The sequence below is a fragment of the Culex quinquefasciatus genome, chromosome 2 (genome assembly GCF_015732765.1).
Source record: "Culex quinquefasciatus strain JHB chromosome 2, VPISU_Cqui_1.0_pri_paternal, whole genome shotgun sequence".
NCBI lineage: Eukaryota > Metazoa > Arthropoda > Insecta > Diptera > Culicidae > Culex > Culex quinquefasciatus.
The window spans coordinates 170,528,655-170,552,873 of NC_051862.1; the positions used below are offsets into that span (position 1 = coordinate 170,528,655).

The 24,219-nt window shown below is 36.4% G+C and overlaps 1 protein-coding gene across 1 annotated transcript in view; it reads right to left on the reverse strand.

The window, feature by feature from the left end:
• Positions 1-23,968, reverse strand: part of LOC6041372 (zwei Ig domain protein zig-8) — a 53,511-nt gene extending 29,543 nt beyond the window's left edge. The window contains exons 1-2 of the mRNA XM_038257109.1: positions 22,612-23,968; positions 19,348-19,611 (exon numbers count right to left, since the gene is read on the reverse strand). Coding sequence (XP_038113037.1) covers positions 19,348-19,417 — 70 coding nt within the window. The 5' untranslated portion in view covers positions 19,418-19,611; positions 22,612-23,968. The remainder of the gene's footprint in view (positions 1-19,347; positions 19,612-22,611) is intronic.
• Positions 23,969-24,219: the final 251 nt, after the last annotated feature.

A 24,219-nucleotide genomic window follows, 5' to 3' on the forward strand; every position in this document is an offset into this window, starting at 1 on the left:
CAAATTTCTGCAACATAAACACGTGTATCTATTGTCATCAATATGTGCATGTTTTCTACACTGACTCTACGATGTCTCTATCGAACATTCATGGTGCATAACATGTTGAAAAATGCATGTTTTTTCATATCAAAGAAGAATCACCAAACAACATCATTACAGTTGTGCAAGCTGAGTGAGTACCCTCTAGCTGGAAAATTCAATTCAACCCCTTAGGGCATGTGAATGTTCAGCAACGCTGCCAACGCTAGCTGCGATAAATTGCTCTAGCAGTGTGGTTAAATTTCTTTGTTATATACGTACATATAACAGAATTGTTAAATTTTTAAACTTTTGTAGACAAAAATGTGATGCAAAGTTTAAGGATATTTCATTCACCCAAAACTGGGCAGCGCTCGTCCGAGAGAAAAATGGTCTCGAGTTGAGAGAAAAGTGGTACCATTTACGGACACAGAGAACATAATTCGAGATGAGCCAAAGAATTATTCCATCGAGGTTCATTTGCAAAAAAAAAGTTCATCCGTCAAAACAAACAAACCAAATGTGTCGAATAACGGGAATCGAACCACAGACCTCTGACAGACTAACCCAATGACTTAACAGCCTCGGCCAACACAGCTAGGTGACTAAGAAGTGGTCAAAAGTCGATGTATGACACTTGTTGAAGACTTATTGTTTCAATTAACGAATGAACACATTTGTTTTGATGGTAAATTTTGAGGCAACGGGTCTCTCGAACTCTGAAATGTGGGTGTTTCGATCCAAAAGATTTCAGGGCTTAACTAAAAGATTGTTGAGATTCTAAAACGTTTCACCAAGGGGTCGCTTCACATGTGTGGCATTTCCCAACCAGATTCGTTTGAACGTATGCAGTGCATTTAAAATACCCTTACAAAACCATCCCCAACTTCCATCGAGCTTTTCCAGCTTTTTTTTCCCTCCCAAACGGCACTTCAGGCAACAAGAGGAAAACATGTTTTCGTATGAGGGTGTTTGTATTGGTTTGATTGAATTCGTCAGGATGCTGCATTTTAATGAGCGCAACTGCACTCTCCTTTGAATCGTTTGGAACACGCCGAATTCGGCAACAATCGCACGCGGTGCAGTCAATGAGTTTCGTTCATGATTGTTACACTTAATGAGAAAAGCTATCCATTTCTGAATTTGCGGCTTGTTTTTGTTTACGGAATGTTTCATTGGGCCCACAGTCACGCCCAATCGTAACGAGTTCGTTTGAAACAACAAAGATAAAAAGCTCGTTGCTTTATATTTATTTTGTGCGATCTTTTTTAATTGGGTTTCAATGATTTCTTTTGAATAAAATAAAAAAAAAAAACTTCTTGATAAACAATGTATATCCTTCATCGCTTTTGTTAATCACTCAAAACTTTCTGTCAAAAAATGTAATGTGATTTATTAGTGTACATATTTTAATTTAAAAAAAACTGAGTTTCAAACAAATAAAACAGTGAAATGAAAAAACATATTTTTGTGTAAAAATTAAAGATATTTTCATCAAAAATAATTTCAAAGTTTTGCTTTGAAAATGTTTACAAATAGATAATTTTCCTAATTTCATAATTTTTTTATTATTTTTATTGAAAAAATCAGATAATTTCGAAAAAGTTTCATTTTTTAACATTCAACAATCGAACCAATAGTTTCCGAGATATCGTCAAGAATTGATATCGTAATTATTGATAATTACAGACTTATCACTTAGCAAAATTCATTTTTATTGATTCGAATTGAGAGGCTGTATCTCAGAATCGAAAAAAACGAAAAGAACACAAACATTTTAAACCTAAAAGTTGCTATAACTTGAAAACGGTACATTTTATCAAAAAAAAATAAAATTAAATGCCTTTCAATTGTAAATTTGATTTGCATCTTATAATAAAAATCACCAAAAATCAGGATCAACTCGGATCTTTTTGCACCCTTGGACAAAGTTGTAGGAAATTAAATTTCCTACAAGAATCTCACACTTGGCCAATTTTGGGTGAGACCTGCGCCACGTGCTGCCAAAATCCTGAAGCGATGTTTTTTCCCATACATTTTAGCGACTTTCCTAATATAAACTTCAACTATAAAAAGTGACCTGGGCAGACGGTAATATCAAAATTCATGCAATTTCAATAACAAATACTGTTAAAATAACAGAAAATGTTATCGAATCTTCTTGAAAAATCCATTTTAGCATAAGAGTTAAATAACAGTTTATGTTATCATAACAAAATTTGTTATTGGTCTGATATTGGCTGAAAGCCAAAACAACTTTGGAATAACATTTTTTGTTATGAAAAAACAACTCCAAATGTTATTGGGATGATCGGATTAGTTGTTAAAATAACAAAAAATAATATCGAAGATTTGTTCGAAGAATAACTAAAAATGTTATTAGTCTGTTATTAAAATAACAATCCAATAACAATAAAATCATAACGACGAATAACAAATCCTGTTATAAATAACATAAAATGTTATTAGCCTAGTATTTTCAAAAATCAAAAAAAAAAAAATATTTTCAAGTCTGCTCAGGGACCCCTTAACCTTAACCGATTTGGCTCAAAATTGGCACAGTTACTAATTATTGCCTAAAGAATCGAGCCATCTCTTCAGATTTTCCAAAACTTTAAATTTTTCTTGTCACCCTAATCTGCCCACCATTGGAAAAACGGCTAATATCCACTTTTGGCAAAAACGAGTTATTAGCACCAGGTGGTAGAGGATGTTTCAACGCAGATTATGAAACTTGGATTTCACTTGAACAGTGTTTAGATTTGGCTGTCGATGCGAAAAACCAAACGGTTAATATGCCACTCTTATGGGAAATTGCCTTGACGGAGATTTGGTGACAAACAGTAAAACGCGTTTTTTCTCGGAATAACGTCATGATTCGAAATCCATCGAAGTAGCATATCATTTTTGTTATAGCTGGCAAAAAATCATGTAATAAGTTGGAAATGTCAGTCCCTTTCAAGAAAATGCATGCAAAATATGTCTTTTCTTACAATTTTTCATCAGAATTTTAAAATTAAAATAACTTGTTGTGCTTCGAATCCCGGACACTGAAAAAAGCTGATTCGAAATCCGGACACTTTTGCTTCGAATTCCGGACACTCGATTTTACTTATGAATCGCACAAATTTGGACTGAAATGTTAGTGAATGGCATTCATTAGGTCTCAAATAAGCTGTTAACATCAAAACAATCGATAGTTTATATAAAATTTTGCTAGAATTTAAGGAAATCCAAACCATAAATTTCTACTTTGCCTTCCCGGTGCTTCGAGCCCCTGTGAAATATTTCAAGTGAAATGTTTCACATTTTTGGTAAACTTATAATTTTATTGTATTTAATTGTTTTGGCATTAACTACAGCGTTCAAACAATTTTTAAATGAAAGTTGATGTTGGAATTCATCAAATAACACAGTTTTGACATAAATAATGCGAACTTATATCCAAATAATAGATAAAATAAGATGAAGTGTCCGGGTTTCGAAGCGTCCGGGAATTCGAATCATGACGTTACTTGATTTGGCACAATAGCCAAATTTTCAATAATGGGCAGTAATGTCCTTGTATAAATCACTTATTTAAATTTGATGGCGAAAAACAGAAAATTAAGTATAAAGTAAACTCTTTAAAACGAAGTTTATCATACACCCTCAGTAGAAAGCCGAGAGAATAGCTATACCAAAATTAAATGGAAGAATAAACCACTCGCGGGTGAACCACCACGAAATTCTGTTCATTTGTTTATTGAAACAGTTCATCATATTGAGTGGCTTATATTGCCAAATGACCATTTCATATTCATCGAACTTAGGTGACCGATACGGCAAAGGCGCGGTTCGATATGTCAAAGGTCTTGGGTTCGAGTCTCGATATCCGCACTTATTTTTTGGTTGATGAACTGTTTTGAAAATGAACTTATGAGAAAAACGCTCTCGCCAATCTCGGGATCTATCCTCTCTGTGTCCGTTCACAGTACTTTTATACTACCAGATTGTGTTCTTAATTCTCTCGGATGGCGCTGCCCAACTGTGGGTGTTACATTCTCATAGTTTATAGAAAATTAACTTTAAGTTATATTAGTCGTTCAATTTCCCAAGGGTAATGAAAACCCGGGAAACCGAGAATTTTCCAATTATCTAATTTGAATTTTATTGAAAATTGGTCTGATATAGGTTTTGATTTAGAGGGCACAGCAACCAAGGAAGTTGTTGTCTTTAATTCTAAAATTGTCAAACTTGCGGACCCAATCCTGCAACATTCTGATTGTCAAAACAGTAAAACTGTATGAACATTATTTTGTAGACAGTACTTTAGGGGACAAATCAAAATTTATATCGATAGTTCCCGTAGTTTGGAAGATACTAAAATGTCTTTAAAAAAACTGGGTATGAAAAGCTCTGGTTGGTGTGTACCGTTAAGAGTTCTTGTTTTCATAACAGAATATTTTTTGTTTCAGTTTAATAGTTGACCTCCACTGAGAAAGTTTTCAAGGCGCAAATAACCATTTAAAATTTAAAGTTGACATAACAATTTCACTGTTTTTGCTTTCAGGGGTTACATACATGTAAATCAGCAAAAATCTCAATGGGAAACTTTTTTTAAATCTGTTTCCATGGCATTATAGTACACTCAACCCCCAGTTGTTGGTCACTTTTTCGTTTGACACTTTTTTAGTTTGTACCCCGTTGGTTGGTAAAAGTCAAACTAAAAAGTAACTGTCACTTTTCACACTGCGCTCACGCACACTTTCAACACAAACGTTTGGTAGTGAGTGTGAACTCCGTGTAAAAAGTGTGTCAAACTAAACCGTTCGTTTGACAATAGTTGGTACATTTTCAACTATTGCCAAATAAGCTTGATAATACATTGCTGTAATCAAAGCAAAATAAAAAAATCGGTTGCCACGATACCTCTTCACTACCTTAATGAAATTAGTTCAGTTTTTGGTGAAGACTCGTAAAAATATCATTTTTTAAATGTAAAATCTTAACCCCTTAAGGTCTACACTCACGATCCTTGAAAACAGTTAAAACCCCGACTTCGTTAAAGTTTGCGCAAGATTCACCTCGTTTCAATTCGGCCTAATCAGATGCAAATGGCTTCTGGGCAGTTGTTTTCACGCTCGGTAGAGCACAGATTTCGGCGTCCGTAGATCATCCTTTTTTATGGGCCAATTTAGTGATTACTCAACATTTTGCCAGCAATTAATGCGCGTCCTCGGCGGCCAGACCTTCAGCAGATTCTCGAGGTTCGCCGCGCCTCAAACACTTATCGTTAATCTTGGCCGGGAGCAGCAACAGCAGCAGCAGCAGCAATGTTCATAATATTGCCTAATAAACGGCTCGAAAGAAACTCGCCCCGATGGCTGCAAAAATCTTCGTTCTCAACTTGTGCCGAAAGTGTCGAGTTAAAACGCTTTTCTGGGTAAAATTTCATAACGATGACGAGGACGACTTTGGTGGTGGTGGCGCCATGGCCATAGGATCAGACCAGCTGAAGAATGATAGGCCACGGCTTTGGTAAGGGACAGTGGAAGCGAGTACTTTAAATGGTGGTCAAAGTTTAATTTGATTGAAATAAATTTCTTTGTTTTTTTAGTATTTTAATTTTTTTTGAGAGAAATTTCAGTATGTTTAGTTTTTTAATCAGTAATTACAAAAATTATCATCAAATCAAATATTAACGATGATTTTTGCCCACATTTTCTCCCAATTTCATCCACTGTCAAACAACTGCAAAAAAACAAGAAGTATGTACTGGACGAACAACGAGAACCCCGGCTGTAGAAGAAATCCCCTCATATCTTCGCCACCGAACTCAGCCGTGAAAAACCGGAAAAAGTTTAAATGAAGAATTTTCACGCCGTGCTTGTGCTTATCGTCCGAGCTTCTTCTTTCTTCGCCGTCATAATCTTCATCGTCGTCGTCGTCGTGCTCAAGGTTACAAACATTAAAACTTAATTAAGCGCCCAAGTGGATATTTGTTTTTAATTAAGATTAGAAAATTAATTGGCACTGAAAAGAGCACGGAAGCATGGCTTCACGCCTTACGGAAATGGTTCCGTGAAAATTAGAGGAGATTTTTTTTTTGACTACTAATTTTAACAAGTTTTGAGCGGTTTTCCGGGGATGCTGCTGAGGTGTGAATCGGATATTTCATTAACTGCACATTTTGCTAAAGCGGAAAAGTTCAAATTGGAAAATTTGATTATTTTTGCTGCTGGCTGGAGTTTGCTGCTGGGAAGCCATTCTGAGTTATTTATCGAAAGTAAGTTTTCAACTTTGTGTCATTTTTAATTTAGCCAAATTGGTTTTGAAGTTTTTGATTGCTTCAATTAAAACCAAGTTTTCAATTTTTTCAGCTGATTAAAAAAATAGCCGGGACACGCGGTGTAGGGGTAAGCCTGGTTGCTCATCGCCAGTCGGCCTGGGTTCGATCCCAGGAGGTCCCGGTGGCATTTTTCGAGACGAGATTTGCCTTCCGTCGGACGGGGAAGTAAATGTTGGCCCCGGTCTAATCTAGAGGTTAGGCCGTTAGCTCAGTCCAGGTGCAGGAGTTCGTCTTCCGAGACAGCACCCGGTGGACTCGCTGGTAGGCAGTTGGACTCACAATCCAAAAGTCGTCAGTTTGAATCCCGGGTGGATGGAACCTAAGGTGTAAAAAGAGGTTTGCAACTGCCTTAACAATCAAGCCTTCGGACACCTAGTTTCGAGTAGGAATCTCGCAATCGAGAACGCCAAGGAAATGCTGTAGAGTAAAAAAATTGATTTTTAATTTGAAAAAAAAATCTCTTCGAACGTCCAAAAGTGAAGCCAATGCTTCATTGCAATTCGAACAATTGCTAGTGCAACCCACCCTGAGCGTTGAAAGGGATTTAATTAAAACCACATCACAAAGGTTCGTTCAAAGGGTCAAGTAATCCTCTCGATTAATAGGTCTCTCGGTAATTGGCAATAAAAAGGGGAAGCTTCTCCAATTAAACAGGTAATGATGAGATTGAGCAAGTCTTGACAAGCTTTTTTCCAAGCTCTAGCCTTTCAAGTATTGAATCAATTAGCAGAGAGGATCAATCATTTGCTCCTTCTATCGGATGGGGTCCATTTGCGTAAAAGAAGTTTTGGGTGACTCACCACACATAACCTTCGGACGCCTAAAAATGAGCAGAAACTTACAACAGAGACCACAAATGACCCGGGGCTTTTTTATCAATCATTTCTGTACAAGTTTTTATTCCAAAGATGTTATTATATTTTTCGATTTCAAAATGATTAACTTTTTAATTTTTTTTTCGAGTCGAATTTATATTTTTCAAAAAATAACGCTTTTCAAACAATCATAACTCGGCAGTATCACATTTGTCCATAATTTTGTGTTATTTTTGTGTCCCCTTAGAAGTATAAAAAATACAGAGAGCAATTCTCTGAGATTTCGGTCATTCGATTTTTTTTTTGTATTTTTTAATCCGGCTGAAACTTTTTTTGTGCCTTAGGTATGCCCAAAGAAACGAGTATCGTGCAAGCAGTGGTGATGGGGAGATGGATTTTTGTTGTGTTCTCTTTGTGCTGTGTTCGTGTTCATGTTCATGCCATGCATGCGGTGGGGGGTCATTATGCTAATGAATATTATTGCGCGTCAGTATCGTATGAGCAGCAGTACCAGGATGATGGTTTTATTGTCGTGTTCGTTTTGTAATGTATTTGTGTTAAAATCTAGCTTGGTTCTTTGTGGTGATGGAATTGTTTTTGGTGGTGGTGGTGATGGTGTTAAATAATAAGAACATTCAATTTACTAACTTTGAGTCCAAAACCTCCCTACAAACATCTATACCACTAGGTGACGTAGAGATCTCTGCGCATTCTAAATAGATGTTTACTAACATGCCTTCCAATCCCCGAGGTTAGCAAGGTACCGGCCAGGAGCCCCTTATCTTACTGGATAGTATTACACGCTCATCTAAAGATGAAAACATGGTATCTCCCGTGTTGGAATATTGTAACCGGATGAGAGTCTAGTGCTATTATACGTTTAATTACAGTTAAACAGCAAGATAAGCGTTGTGCAGCCATCCGGAATTGTGCGACCTTTATTGCTAATGCTAATGCTAATGCTAATGCTAGGTATGCCCAAAAAACCATTTTGCGTCATTAGTTCGTTCATATAGTTTTCCATACAAATTTGGCAGCTGTCCATACACAAGTGATAAGTGAAAATTCAAAAATCTGTATCTTTTGAAGGAATTTTTTGATCGATTTGGTGTCTTGGGCAAAGTTGTAGGTATGGATATGGACTACACTGAAAAAAAAATGATACACGGTAACTTTTTTTTTGTGATTTTTAATTTAATTTTTTGTCACTAAAACTTGTTTTGCAAAAAAACACTTTTTTTTTATATGTTTTAGAGGACATTAAATGCCAACTTTTCCGAAATTTCCGGAATGGGCAAAAAATCATTGAGCGAGTTATAATTTTTTGAATCAATACAGATTTTTTGAAAAAATCGAAATATCGGTCGCAAAAATTTTTCAACTTTATTTTTCGATGTAAAATCGAATTTGCAATCAAAAAGTACTATAGTGAACTTTTGATAAAGTTCACCGTTTTCAAGTTATAGCCATTTTTAGGTTACTTTTTTGAAAAAAGTCGCAGTTTTTCATTTTTTTAAATTAGTGCCCATGTTTGCCCATCTTTGAAAAAAATATTTTTGAAAAGCTGAGAAAATTCTCTATATTTTGCTTTCTTGAACTTTGTTAATACGACCCTTAGTTGCTGAGATATTGCCATGCAAAGGTTAAAAAACAGGAAAAAGACACGGACGACGAATGTAAGAGAAACGCAAAAAGTAACTTTTTAAAAAAAAAAATTTCGTAAAATCGCGATAACTCGTGATGTTTATAAGCAAACCCCTTATGTCTATATATCAAAATTTTTGTAATTGTCTGCTCTACAACTTTGTAGAACATTGTAACACTCTAAAAAATAACCCGGCATAGTTAGAAAAAACACGAAATTTTAAAATGAAAAATTTTGTTCTAAATGAAAAAATGACCCTTCTGGGTCAATGTAGATTCGAAAAGTACATTAAATTTCCCATAAAATGACATTTTCCTAAAAATTTTACAGTCGAGTAACGGATAATGGGAGAATTTTTAAAACTTTTTAGTGTTTTTTTCGATGAAAAATACGTTTTTTCGGAATTCTGAGTACGCCATAAAATCGGGCGTCTAATTTTACATAAAAGTCCCTTTGACACCAAATTTCTATCTCATCACCGTTTCAGGCTGCAAATTATTGAAAAACACCTCTTTTTTCGCATGTTCAAAAATGGAAGGGGTCGTACCACCGCTCCGTCACGAGATATCAAAAAACGGACCTCGGATTCGTGATCAGGGACAAAAGTTACACCTTAGGACAAAGTTTCACGCAAATCGAAGAGGGGTCGGGGCAACTTTTCCCGATATCGTGTGAGTTGGTAGAGAATTACCCATATATATAAAAAAATAGTGTTTTTGCAAACCAAGTTTTAGTGACAAAAAGGTTAAATTAAAAATCACAATTTTTTTTACCGTGTATCATTTTTTTCAGTGTAGTCCATATCCATACCTACAACTTTACCGAAGACACCAAATCGATCAAAAAATTCCTTCAAAAGATACAGATTTTTGAATTTTTACATATAATTTTTGTATGGACAGCTGCCAAATTTGTATGGAAAATTATATGAACGAACTAATGATGCAAAATGGCTTCTTTGGGATTAAAAAATACAAAAATTAAAATTAAAGAAAAAAGACCGATTCCGTAGAGAACTGCTCAGAAATAATGAAATTCCGTATACAACGTACACCTTTGCCAAAGGCGGTCAGATAATTTCTTCAAAAGTTACAGATTTTCGAATATTTACGTAAATTTTTTGTATAGACAGTGGGGTGACAAGAAAAATTATTATTTTTTAAATCTCAATAGATATCACCTAGCTCAATTCTTTAGGCAAAAATATGTAACTGTGCAAATTTTGAGCCAAAGCGGTTAAGGTTCAGGCGTCGCTTTTTATCGTTCAAGATTATATGGGGAAAAACATCGCTTCAGGATTTTGGCAGTAGGTGGCGCAGGTCTCGCCCAAATTTGTTTAAGTGTGAGATTTTTGTAGGAAATTCAATTCCCTACAACTTTGTCGAAGGGTGCAAAACGATCCGAGTTGATCCTGCGGAGTTATTAGAAATGCGACGAAAAGAAATCGGCTTATATATTTTAAAGTATATAAGGGATATATTAGACGTACAAAACAAAATACTTTTTTCTAAGCAAATCACAAAAAATCAGGATCAACTCGGATCGATTTGCACTTTTCGACAAAGTTGTAGGGAATTGAATTTTCTAAAAGAATCACACAATTGGACAATTTTGGGCGAGACCCGCGCCACCTGGCAGAAAAAAAATGAAACGATGTTTTTCTGCACACATTTTTGCGATTTTCCCCATATAAACTTCAACGATGAAAAGCGACCCCTAAACCTTAACCGATTTGGCTCAAAATTGGCACAATTACTAGTTTTTTTTTGTAAGGAATCGAGTCAAAGGGTATTCCTGATGTCGAATTTTTTTATTGCCACCCTAATGGAAAGCTGCCAATATTGTATGGACCTTTGTATGGGTGAACCAATGTCACAAAAAGGGCTTCTTTGATCCCCAAAAAGTTTGAGCCAGTTAAAAAAAAAATTCAAAATTCCGCCACTTTGTCGAAGACCGCAAACCGATTCGAGTTTATTCTGACGAGTTAATAACGATTTAAAGAAGACGTTTTTGAATGAAATGATTTTTTTTAACCGGCTTTGTGGCTTAATGGTTGCGGTTTCTGCCTTGAAAGCAGAAGGTTCAGGCATCAAATCCCGGTCGGTTCCCTTGAAATTTGGTATCAGGAATTAAACTTTAAAAATGAACTAAAAACCTTTAAGAACCAGGTGGGATTCGAACTCACCACTTTGGATTGATGGTCTGGGACGCTAACCAGTCGGTCAGCATGGAGTTAATGCTCTAGAACTGAATTAATCCGTAGTGGCGAAATAATGTCCCAAGGTATAATATATCAAACTATTTTATAACTACTAACACAATCTCAAAACAGCCCAGGACCATCTCAAATACTCATGAACTGGACGAGGGAGTCGTGGATTGCCTGGCCCGAGTCATCTGCATTACCGATCTATGTCTGTACAATTTCAAAAGAAATCGTTCGCCAGAGAAAGGTATTCGCCTCAAAGATTCTTGAGATATGTGGTGGTTACTAACCGAACCGTCTCAGTTGAAATATACTATGGTCATGGCCAAGTCCTGCCAAGACGGGGGTTCAAATACATACATGCATACATACATCCATTTAAAGAAGACGGTTTTGTATGAAAAGATTTTTTTTCACCAATTTCAACTATAAAAAGCGACCCTATTTTTGCCTAAGGAATCGAACCAGGGGGTAACCCTGGGATCGATTTTTTTTTAACATTCCAACTCCCAAGGCTCCAAAAAAGTTGGAACGGTAACTTCAACTCGCTGGTTCTTGGGAATTACTCAACCAATCAAGACGATTCTTTTTTTCAGTGATTTGTAAGGATGTCTAGATGATCCTAGATCTTTGCGGAACTCGATTTGATCAAATCTGTAATTTTTGCGATCAAAAACATCGTTCCAACTTCGACAAATTCGACAAAAATTCCGCGTAGGCAGTCGTTTTAAAAAAGATGGAACGATGTTTTCGGTCGCAGAAATTACAGATTTGTTCAAATCAAGTTCTGAAAAATTTAGGATCATCTGGACATTCTGACAAATCACTGGAAACAGGAATCGTAAAGATTGGTTGAGTCCGTGTAAGTTAGACATGCGTTGGGCGTTCCAGTGTTAATTGTCACCCTACTGTACACCCTTAAGGGACAAAATACCGCAACTTTTGAACCATAGAGAAGTACGGACAAAAACTGGTTTAACGGTGCACATCAACCAGAGCTTCACGCACCAAGTATTTTCAAAGGTATGAGCACGGTCTGCATAGTTTTTGATTCACTTTCTTAAGTACTGTCTACAAAGTCAATTACAACAATGTTTGACTATTTTTACAATCAGATTGTTTCAGGATTGGGTGCGTAAGTTTGTCAATTTTGGTGCTATGCACCCTTAAGAGATATGAAAATCATGAAACCAGCCCAAACATGCTAAATATGATCAATGCAGAAAAATGCATTTTTGATTGTTTTCCATTAATAAAACTTCTATTTTTAATAAAATTTAGAAGTTCATTGAAAAAATATACCCTCTGATTTTTGGACTAATTTTGCGACAAAAACTTTGAAAAATGTTTGCATCGACCTAAATACGGGTGAAAACATTTTCGTTTAAATCTATTAGAATTAATGCTGAAAATATATCAACCGTAAAGTTTCAAAATTCAGAAAGAGTTACATCCAAAAATAATTCCTAAAAGTTAGCCGTAGTCACTATCGCGAAAGTTACACTCCACCCTCGACCGAACGACCGTAAGCCGTTTCTCCAGCTTAGCCAAATCCTTTCCCCATCACTGCAGCAGCAGCTGACATGATTAGTTTTGTCTTATTGCTTTTAGGAAATGGAAATGAAAGTCTGCCCCAGAAGAGTGAGGTGGGACCGGGCGAGGGGAAAACGAAGAAAAATCGCAGGAAGCATTTTCCGCTCCATTGAGCCGATTGAGCAGCAGCAGCAGAGGGGAAACTCCTAGAACAGTTCCTCCCCTTCCTCCCGAGGCACCCCGCCCCCTCGTAAGGGAAGTTCATCATGGGATTAGCATACACTTATGTTCTCGGAACTTTTTTCCCGCCTCCCCCGGAATAAATCTTTTAGCCGTGTTCGAATCGTTATTTATTGGCCAAGACCTGAGGCTAATACCTACTAGTTTTTTTTTCGTTTCTTTTCTGCGTTTGATACCCACTTTTCGTTCATTTTGCAAATTGAAGAAAGCAAATAAATTATTTGCAGATTCGCATGGCCTCATCCTGGCCGGTGAACCGTTTGACCCCCCACCTTATCCAACCCCGTTGGTCGCAGTGGAGCTCTCATTTGGTCTGGTTTTCCCGGGAAGGTGGATCCGACATAATGGGACTACATTTACCACGTGGCTCCTCCACCAGGCAAGGTAGCTTTCGAAGTTCACTCGAGTGCGAAATAGATTACGGGGCCAACTGGGGTCAAATTAGTAGTGACATTAAGTTTGAATAAAATGTTAAACAAAAATTCAAAATTTTAATTTTCCAAAACTCATTTAACCCCAATTGACCGAAAAAGTTGCTAAAATTCATTGTTTCCTAGAACAAATCCTTACAGTATTTTTTTCCTGGAAAAAAAAGAAAAGCCTTCACAGACAAGCCAGGAGAGGCGGCGAATGGAAAAACAATTTCAATTATTTCCTGAATGGATTGTATGTTTCGGTGCCGAACGTATTGGGGAAGGAGGAAAAGCGAATGGAGCAGATAAATTTTCCAGTCAAACGTAAACATCCGTAAAATATAAACCCATTAACGTCCCGTACATCGCGTACTTTTAATTATTACGTCGCATTATATTTGCTGAATGGGGGAAAGCTAATTAAAATCGAACGTAAGTTGGTGATTGAGAAATTAATTTCACTTTTGCACTCGGGATGGTTTTTGATGGAGGGGCTTTGTTTTTCGTGGAATCTGTTTCTTTTGAACCTTTAAATTGGCTTATTCGAATTGTTTCATAAAAGAATTCAGTTCGTATTTGGTTTAATACTTTGTTCAAAATTTTCCCATTGTTATACAATTTTGACCGAATCATCAAACACCGTAAATAAATTCAGATGCACTTGTTCCCAGGTGTAATTTCAGCATGATTTTTTTATTGTGTTTCATTTGAAATGGTACCACAAAACACTCTTAGAATATTTGGAAATTTAGTGGAATTGATCCCACTGAGTCCAAAAGTTTATCCAGATGTTCTGAAATTTAAGTTGTAATTTATAAAAGTTAATGTTTGTGACCCTATCATAAAACAGCAAATGCTTGAAACTTTTCGAAAATACCATCATATTTGGATAACATTGTTGTAACTTTATTGAACTTTCTTGAACTGACCAATTTTTCTCGGTTTTAATAAGGTTCAACCAAGAAATAAGGATTTCACCGAAATTAATATTTTACCATGTGTGTGTGTGCGTGTGTGTGCAACCAACCAAACGGGACCACGCGGTCGCTTCTTACAAATTGAGTTGTTTCCATGTATTTTTAGATCTTCATTCTATACATGCAAATAACTCGCATAGGCATTTGGAAGGTGTTAGCTCTGCCGAGCTTCGGTGACCCATTTCTACGCTGGCTAGCCGAGCGCGAGGTACTTCAGCTTTATCGACAAGCCCCGCCCTGAAGAACGTTTGCACCAATCGGGTTCAAACGTTATTTAGAACTTCCGAACCCTTGTCAAATGGACAAGGACCCAGCGCGTATATAGTTGATAGTAACAGTATTCCTGATTCCAGTCATCGCTCACCAAGCTGTGATGGCGTAGTGGTTAGCATTTTTGCTTGCCAATCCAAAGGACGGGGAATCGAACCCCGACTCGGGCGACTTTGATTTTTCGTTCATGTTCAGAGTTTCAAGATTAATTTTTCCTATACTTTCTCGTTGGGAGCAGATGGGAATCGAACCCGGAACCATTCGCTTAGAAAGCGAACACCGTAACCAGTCAGCCACGGCCGCTCCTTTCACCGAAATTAATATTTTACCATAAGACAAAAAAAATTTTATTTCAAGTTTTTGTCACTAACCCCTAAACATATTTTTAAAAAAATTAGGGAGCAAAAAAAATCTTTGTTGAAATTTTATTTCAATTAACAAATTGTATAGAAGTTTCATTATCACCGAAAAGTACTAATCTAAGTCTTCCAACATAAATCAACGGCGATCAAAATATGTACCAAAACAGAAAAAAATCACAATGGTTTCATCTTTACGGTTCACTGACGATGAAGTCCGGGGTGCCCAACCTTTTGGCCCTACGGGCCAGATCTGATTTTTCTGAAGCAGTCTCGGGTAGGAACTAATATTTGATAAAAGTTGAAAAAGTAAGTTTACACATTTTATAATTTTTTTTATGATTGGGTTCTTTTATAGTAAATAAATAAAAGAACTAGTGTTGCCAATAAAATTCATATATCTTGATTTAACAATGAAAAATAAAGATAACTTTAAAAAATGTGTTTATTTTACTTATTTAAATTTTGTTTGTTTAAAATTTGTATTGTTATTGTTATTGACGATTAAAACTAAATACCTTAATATGATCTTCTATAAAAAAAATAAAAAAAAACATTCCAATTTCAATGGTAGTTGCAACTTATAAAGTTTAATGCCCTCAACACTACAATATAAAAAAAATCAATGAGTCATGATAAAATTTATTCAAAGAAATTTGGATTCGAATATCCTTTACAAAAAAACACACTTTTTGCGTTGTTGTTAAACTTTATTCAAATAGGGTATATGGCCCTATTTTGGACCTACCATGCAAAGCAGCAATATATTTCGCATTGTTCTCAGGAATGGTCTAACTAATTTGGCTCGTTTCAGGATTGTTATGTGCCTTAATTTATGCTTAACAACGTGTACTATTGAAAATTGAAAATATTTTAACCATGTCATTGTAATAAGCATTTCAAGTAAAACATTTTTTGGATGCTTTTTGGACTTATTGAATGTTTAAAAAAAATGATTTTAAACACACACCACATTTAAAAGTGTACAAAATATATATTAAATAATTTTCAATTCATTATTCTTCGAAATTCAAAGTATATGAAAAAATATATTTTTTGCTCCCTGATTTCTTGATTCATTTTGAGACGTTTTGCAGCGATATATTTTTTCATTATGAATATTTTGCTTTTTTTTAACCTTTATCACTGAAAAGTTGTTCTGTAAAAATACATTAGTTTTTGCAATAAAACACAGTTAAAACTGAAAGAAATTTAAATTAAGTGTCTTTTTGTACATTTTTAGACAAAAATCCATTTTTTTATGGATTACACAATTGTTCGAAATGGATAATTTTGTTTTCTTGCTAAATTTTTCAGTTTAAAAGTATAAATATAGAAATTATAAGAATTAAATTCAAACATGAAGAATGTTGTTGTAATATTTTAAAATTTCATCTCAAGCTTTTTTTTAATTCAGATATCAATTTATTTACTCAATATTTCAAAAACAGCCTTAACGGCCGGTCATAGAACTATTTTGAAGAGATGTTTTGAAAAGTCGCGGGCCGGATAAAATGGCTTCAAGGGTCGGATCCGGCCCGCGGGCTGGATGTTGAGCAGGCCTGATGTAGCCTTTTAATTTCCATATTTTGAAAAAGGATATCTCTGAAACTAAAAGTCAGATAAAAATAAAAACGTTACTTTATACACCCTTAGGTGGTTGTTGCCTTCCTCACATTTAAAGGGTGCTATCCAAAATAGACACAAAAGGACGGTGTTTTTCAGTGTTTTATCAATTTGACTCATTATTCATACCACTAGATTGGGTAGTCAGGTCTTCATATTGTAGGGCACTTATGTGCTTACAACTTATGATAGGGTAGTCAGATCTCCGATCCAATTTGTGCTCGTTGAAAAGGTCTTTTAATTACCTATTCAAAGATAGGTCGCAAAGTGATCCGGACAAAATTGGTAAAAAAACCTAAATTAATCCACCAATGTGGTGGCGCCTTCCTCATTTTTTACCAACATTTGGTGATATGATGGGTTTGGTCACCAATTCCATCTATTTCTCAATAAAAAAAATATACAAATGTCACTTAAGTGGTCATAACTTGAGACAGGGTTACCAGATCTTCAATGTTTTGGACTCATTGGAAAGGTCTTTTGACTACCTAACCAACGATGAGTCGGATGATGGATCCGGACATAGTTTACATACATTTAAGTGAGATCCGGCTTAAAAAAAGTACATAAATATCACTTAAGTGGTCATAACTTGAGACAGGGTTGCCAGATCTTCGATGTTTTGGACTCATTGAAAAGGTCTTTTGATTACCTAACCAACGATGAGTCGGATGATGGATCCGGACATAGTTTACATACATTTAAGTGAGATCCGGCTTAAAAAAAGTACATAAATATCACTTAAGTGGTCATAACTTGAGACAGGGTTGCCAGATCTTCAATGTTTTGGACTCATTGAAAAGGTCTTTTGATTACCTAACCAACGATGGGTCGGATGGTGGATCCGGACATAGTTTACATACATTTAAGTGAGATCCGGCTTCAAAAAAATACATAAATATCACTTAAGTGGTCATAACTTGAGACAGGGTTGCCAGATCTTCAATGTTTTGGACTCATTGGAAAGGTCTTTTGATTACCTAACTAACGATGGGTCGGATGATAGATCCGGACATAGTTTTCATATAGATAAGTGAGATCCGGCATCAAAATTCCAGCACCTGATTCGCAACTCTGACACTTTTTTATACGTAACTTTTGAACTACTTATCGGATCTTCAAACAATTCAATAGTGCAGTATGGGGCACCAAAACAAATCGAATGCAACTTGTTTGACTCAAATCGGATCAGCCAGTGCCGAGAAAACTTGGCAAGAATTTTGAGCACCAAAGTGAATACGCACACACATACACACACACACAGACATTTGTTCAGTTTTCGATTCTGAGTCGATAGGTATACATGAATATAGGTCTACGAGCTGTTTTTCAAAAGTTCATTTTTCGAGCAGGATTATAGCCTTACCTCAGTGAGGAAGGCAAAATTGGTAATTCCCGTATCCCGAGAAATTTTCATAGTTTCTTCGGTTTCCTGAAACTGGAAAATAAATATTTAGCTCTGAGAATTTAGATTCGGTTGTGATTTTTTTTGAATATGGTTGCTGGAATAATAGATCAGTTAAATACTTAGTATTCGATTACATTTTTAAAGCAATAACAGTTTGAAATTTGTTGGAATTTGAGTGTAAAGCTCCGCAAAATACCTACAGGCCCCTGTTTATATTTTAGTCTAACTGATTTCCAGTCTAAAGTAAGCAACTAATTGCATGATTTAAAGCTTTAAAAACTTGTGCCAAACTTCCCAAAAAAACCTTTTTGAAAAAAAAAATCACAACCTCTTCCAATCAAGCTCATTTTTGGAACAAGCCAATGAAATGGCCGCCAAAAAGTCATGTTTGTTACATGGTAATGTATGTTTACAGCAATACTCAGTACCGCAAACTGGGGTGACTTTGATAGCCCGGGGTGACATTGATAGAAATTTGATTTGGCCACTAATTTTGATACATCCAATGTAAAAGTCGCATTTTTGCATATATGTTCGATAATAAGCTATCCCTTAATGCTTACATACTTAAAGTTCTCAAAAATGTTTAGATACTAATTTGACGGGCATTTGAAAAACCTATCAAAGTCACCCCGGGCTATCAAAGTCACCCCGGGCTATCAAAGTCACCCCGGGCTATCAAAGTCACCCCAGTTTACGGTACTGTTTCGAGCTACAAAATGATGAAAAAAAATGGTCTTAGTTGGCTATCTTGAAAAAATATGGAAGTGGTCGTACCGACCCTCCGTCACATGAGATAAATATACAGCAATTCCATTTGAAAAGGGCACAAGTCGAAAAAAAAGTTCTCCGATCGGGCTCAAAATTTTTGTGGGGGTTCCTTGGCCAAAATTATTAGACCCTTTTTTTTTTGTTTGGCCATTAGGGTGACCGGGTCAAATTATTTGGCCAAGAACCCCCACAAAAATTTTGAGCCCGATGGGAGAACTTTTTTTTCGACTTGTGCCCTTTTCAAATGGAATTGCTGTATACATAAATTCCAATGCGGTCATGACAATTTTTTATGGTTTCGTGTTTAAATATATGAATGACAATAGTTTTTAATCACTTGCAATAGAATACTTTGATTCATGTCAACAACAGACAGAGCAAACTTTATTCACCTCTCAACACCAACATTTCTGGTGAAATTACATCCGGTGGTGGGTTTGTTTTTAAAATTCAGCTTCGCTATTTATTCAGGCCCCAGGCGGTTGCGCGGACAAAAATATTGTTCAGCTGCAGGATAAAACAACGCTCCCGAGAATCGTTGGTTTCATTTCAGTTAACATCCAGACAAGCATTCAAAAAGGTGAAACTTTCAAATAAGCATCATCAAAAAAAAAATCGCTTGATTTATTTTTTCCTCCCCCGCTTCTGCAAAGTTTTGCAGAATCTGATGCAACAGCTCAAGGGGAAACTGTTGTTTTTTATCCCTTTCCCTCCCGCCCCGCAGGTACTCACCGTTTGCTTTGTGTTGGCAGAAATGCAAATTCGCTAACAGGAACAGCCCGTTGATGATTGCACTATGCATTTTTTCCGCCACGCACTCCGCCGTCGGTTTAATTGGGTTTGCACTTGCCAATTGATGCTGGAGGATGCATTTTCGCTTGTTTTTGTTTTGTTTTTTTTTTTTCTTTATTCCGTCGTTTATTCAGCCTTCTCACTTAATCACTCACTAAATAATTGCATTTCTGTGGGTGATGCTCGGTTGAAGCGTTGTCATACCTGAAAAAAATGTAAATACATGATTTTCAGAAAAGTTAACCAAAATTTCAATTTCTAGAGTTTTTTTAACTGTCCTTTAAACAAGTGTGTTTCATATTTTCTAAAGACCTATTAAAAAAAACTTTAGATTTGTATTATGAAAAGTATTTTCAAGCAAAAATTTCTTGAAAATTTCAGAATTCAGAAAATTGTAATTTCAAACAAAAAAAATCTATTGTCGTTCAGCTGAGTGATTTACCAGATTGCATTACCGTCATCTGGGGCGAATCGGGACTACAGTCTGAATAGGGACAGTAAATTTGGAAATGGATGTACACATTTTATTGGTCTGAGTCTGTTCAATCCGAAACCAATCAAAAAAATCAAAATATTGTGCTCCGACTGCTGTCCCAATTAGCCCCATGTGTCCCAGTTCACCCCAGTTGACGGTACTGTGAATACAAACAGACGAGTTGTTCCTTTTAATTCCGCTATTAATTATAATATATTGACACGTACGATACGCATTCAATAGTCTCCAAGACAATCTAAGGTCCCATTTTCAATATGGAGTAACTATCTTAATTTGAATGAAATATTGATCGTGCATTCCCTTAACATAGGGGAAAAAGCCATTTTGCATAATTCTAGAGTTATTTTTTAAAAGGGTCCTATAAGCTATTGTTTTGCATATGTTTAGATGTAGGACCTTTAAAAAACTCTAGACAATTTTAAAGCAAATTTTCTGAACATTTCTAAAAACATTGTTAAAACTGTTCACTCATGGACACTGTTTAAAAAAACAAAAACTGCAACCATTTCGATAAAAACAAATTTTTGGTGGCTGTATCTTGAAAACGAGGCCCCTAATTAAAAAATCTGTAGAGTACTTTTCGATTGCAAATTTTACATAAAAAAGGTCAATTTTTTGAGTGAAATTTCGATTTTTTTTCAAAACTTTATAACTCGACGACCATTTCTATGGCTCAAATGTTGCGGGTTTTTACGCCTAAGTCATTTAAAAAAGACTCGAAAATTAAAAAAAAAAAACATATTTTGGGAAATTATGTTTTTGTTAGGTATAAACTCGGCATTTTTTTCGTGTGCATATTTTTTCTCAATAGTCCTCAACAATACCTACAACTTTGCCGAAGACACAACATTGATATGAAAATTCACTTAAAAGTTACAGATGTTTGAATATTTATATACCATTTTTGTATGGACACACGGAGAAAAAAGAGTTCCCAAAATCGTGAACAAGCGTTCATAAAAATGGGAACCTCGAACAAAGTGTTCAAATCCCATGGTACGATTTTGAAAAACGTACCATGAAATTTGAACACTTTGTTCGTGGTTCCCATTTTCATGAACGCTTGTTCACGATTTTGGGAACTCTTTTTTCTCCGTGCAGCTGCCAAAATTGTATGGAGACTTGTATGGGTGCACCAATGACACAAAATAGCTTCTTTGGTCATAGGGAAGGCACCCACAAAAAAAACTAATCAAATCCATTTCCGGTTTTGGTAGAGAATTGCTCAAATGTCTTTTCATTTTCTCAAAACCGTAATATTTCTAAGTCGTGCAATTAAAGTTTTTTGTTTTAAATTCCTTTCTTATTAATGTGGAGTTTTAAAATTACAGTTCAGGAAACTTGTTAAGTGAAGTGTATTATATGTCAACTAATCGTCAAAATGTGCAAAATAAGATAAAAAAAACTTTGTAGGAGGTTGAAAATCGCTAAAAATTCAAAGAACCAGCAGAATATCAAATATTTTTTGTGTATAAAACCAAATTTTCGAAATGTTCAGCGATTTGCATCCCCATGAAAGGTAATAAAGTATAAAAATTTAAATCACAGGCCATGGTACTAACATTTGAATGGAAAAAGTGTTTTAAAGAACGTTTTACACCTGCCTTAATGTTTTGCAATCATTAGTTTTCAAAATATCTAAGTATTGACGAATTGTTTTTCGCCGAAAAAAAAAAAACATTTTGCAGCGCTGTACAACGTAATTTCACAAAAAATTTAAAAAAAAATTGCACAAACTTGCAAATGCTTAAAATGTTGATAAACGCAGTGGAATGCATTCTAAAACTTTTAATGCTGATTACACGCACAATTCCGTTAAAATTTTAATGTTTTTTGAGAAAACATTTGTTTTGCCCCCCCTGATTGTTTAACTGATTTTGAAGGGGGGGACATAAACTTTGAAAAATATTTGCAACGGTCTAACTTATTGTAATTATCATTTGAACTTTGATTGTTATAAGACAAGAAAATATTAATTTTTTATGACCTTGGATAAATAAAACTGACTTTTGTTTGTTTGATGTGCTATAAACCATGTTCACAAATAAAACAAAGGAAAATAAATCACTTTTTGTGTGACAAGATTTACCTTATTCTGTTGGGACAAAGTTTTACGAGTCAAAAAATAAACCAATTTGTTATGGTTTTAGTAAGCTATTAAGGATTTTTGATGGATGTAAAAAGTTCATCAAGTTGTGCATTAAATGCGTCACTGTACGTCGTTTCAGAAAAAAAGTTTGGCTGACCGCTATGGGCATTGTCTCGAAGTTTGGTTGAAGTTTGTTGCCAGAGTCCCGAGTTACAATTACAAATGTTTACAATTGTCAGGCATGTACGTGTGACATACGCGTTCTGACTAAAATCCCTTTGGCCAGATGTCGCACTTGCAGGGTGTGTTAAGATAGCTCGATCAATTCGAATCATTTTTGATATGAAAAGTGAAAACATTGCACGTAGTTTTTACGGTTTTGTTGAATATCTCAGGGTTGAAATCGATTTTTTGGGATCTGTGAATGTCAAAAGGTCGTTAAATCAATTTGGGCCAAAATCACGATGTAATGACAAAAACAATTTTCGAAAATCTTGATTTAATTGCAACATCCAAGTATCAAACTGATTTTAATCTATAGAGATCAATTGCCATTGCTTCATAACACAATTTAATCCGAAACTAAATCAAGCAATTTAAATGCACCACCGATACTTACACACCATGAAAGAACCGTTTATGTTAATCCATGATTTGAACACGAATGTCCGTGTCCACCCACTGTGATAATTTCAACCATTAAGCCGGAGAATCAACCTGCTACCGCTACTACTGTTTTGTAGTACACAGGTGCTTGTCAAGATAATCGTACTAATCGTTTCGCTACACTTCTAACAATAGCCGCACACACACAAACCCACCCTGCGCACACGTAAACTAATTCGCACGTTCAACGATAGCAATTTGCCGTTTTATTCAAAGCGACTCACGAACATTTACACAAAGACACATAGACCTCGATCCAGATGATCAGGTAGACTGTCACCACATTGCATTGTTCTGGGGTGCTCCTTTTTGCTCTGTCCAGTGCCGCTAAATTCAATTACGTATTCCCTTGGCGTTTTCCCGTGCCAAGTGTGAGTACGATTGTGTGCTTCCTGAATGCTGGCTCCCACCCACCATCACCACATCTAATTGAATTGCGTCACCAGTGCCAGGATGCTGCTTAATCGTGCATCGTTATCACTCCGTTTGTCAACAACTTGTCACTCACTGCTGGTGTCGTTGTTCCAGCAGGTACTTTCCGTACAACTTTGCCCTGTCGTCGAGGTCATGAATCATGCCGGATACCAGCAGCATTGCACTTTGTCGAATCCACTGCCAGCTTATCAACTTCTTGTACTCTTCTCTCAAGTTGGCGACAACTTTTCCTTGAAGCGTGTCTTCCACCACGTGTGTGCAATCTTCTCAACTTGTAACAAAAGTACGAAACTTTGCCCGCAGACGTCACGGTCGGCGTCTTGTCACCTTCCGGTTAACCCGTGGTATCACCGCACATCCCACCCTTCACGGCGGTAATCCTTCCGGCAGTGTCGCACGTCGAGGACACAGATTCCTTCGGCTTTCCCTTTGAACTACTCGTCGTCGACACAACCCATCTTCATCGCAGATCACCCCCAAGGCATGAACCTCCACCGAAAACTCCACCAAGAAAACTCACTCCCACGTGATGCTCTGACGAAGAGCGGCCTAGTAATTTCATCTAAATCCTAATACGTATGAATTATTCCACGCATCCTCAAAGCCTCCGTATAAATCCTTTCACCAACAACCCCGCGTCGTCTTCTTCAGCTCACACACCTCAACACGGTAGACTCAACCGTTCAGGTGACTGTCTCCCGCGCGCACGTTTCAATAATCCTCGCGGTGAAAAGCCCCTTTTCCACACTTTTCTTTTTTTTTGTTTTTCGTAACGACCGAAACACACGACGACAAGAAGAAACAACCGGCAGGGGATGCTGGCACCGCCGCGGACCGTCAGATTCGTACTGAACCGGGCCAAAACATTGCGTGCGTGCATTGACGGAGGAGTCCGTCGTCGTCGGAGGTCCTTTTCGCCAAATTTCGCAAAGGACGCTTCGCTCCCTGGGTTGTGTTCGATGCAGTGGAGCGGCCTGCAAGCACTCGCCCGAGAGAGTGAGTGGAAAAAAAAGGAGAGAGGAGAGAACAAACAGTGGGGAGAGCAGAGCACACAGATTGAACTGAGGGGTGCGTTCACAGATCTACCACGTGGTTTTGGCTTTGAAAGTGAGAGGAATCGGTCGAA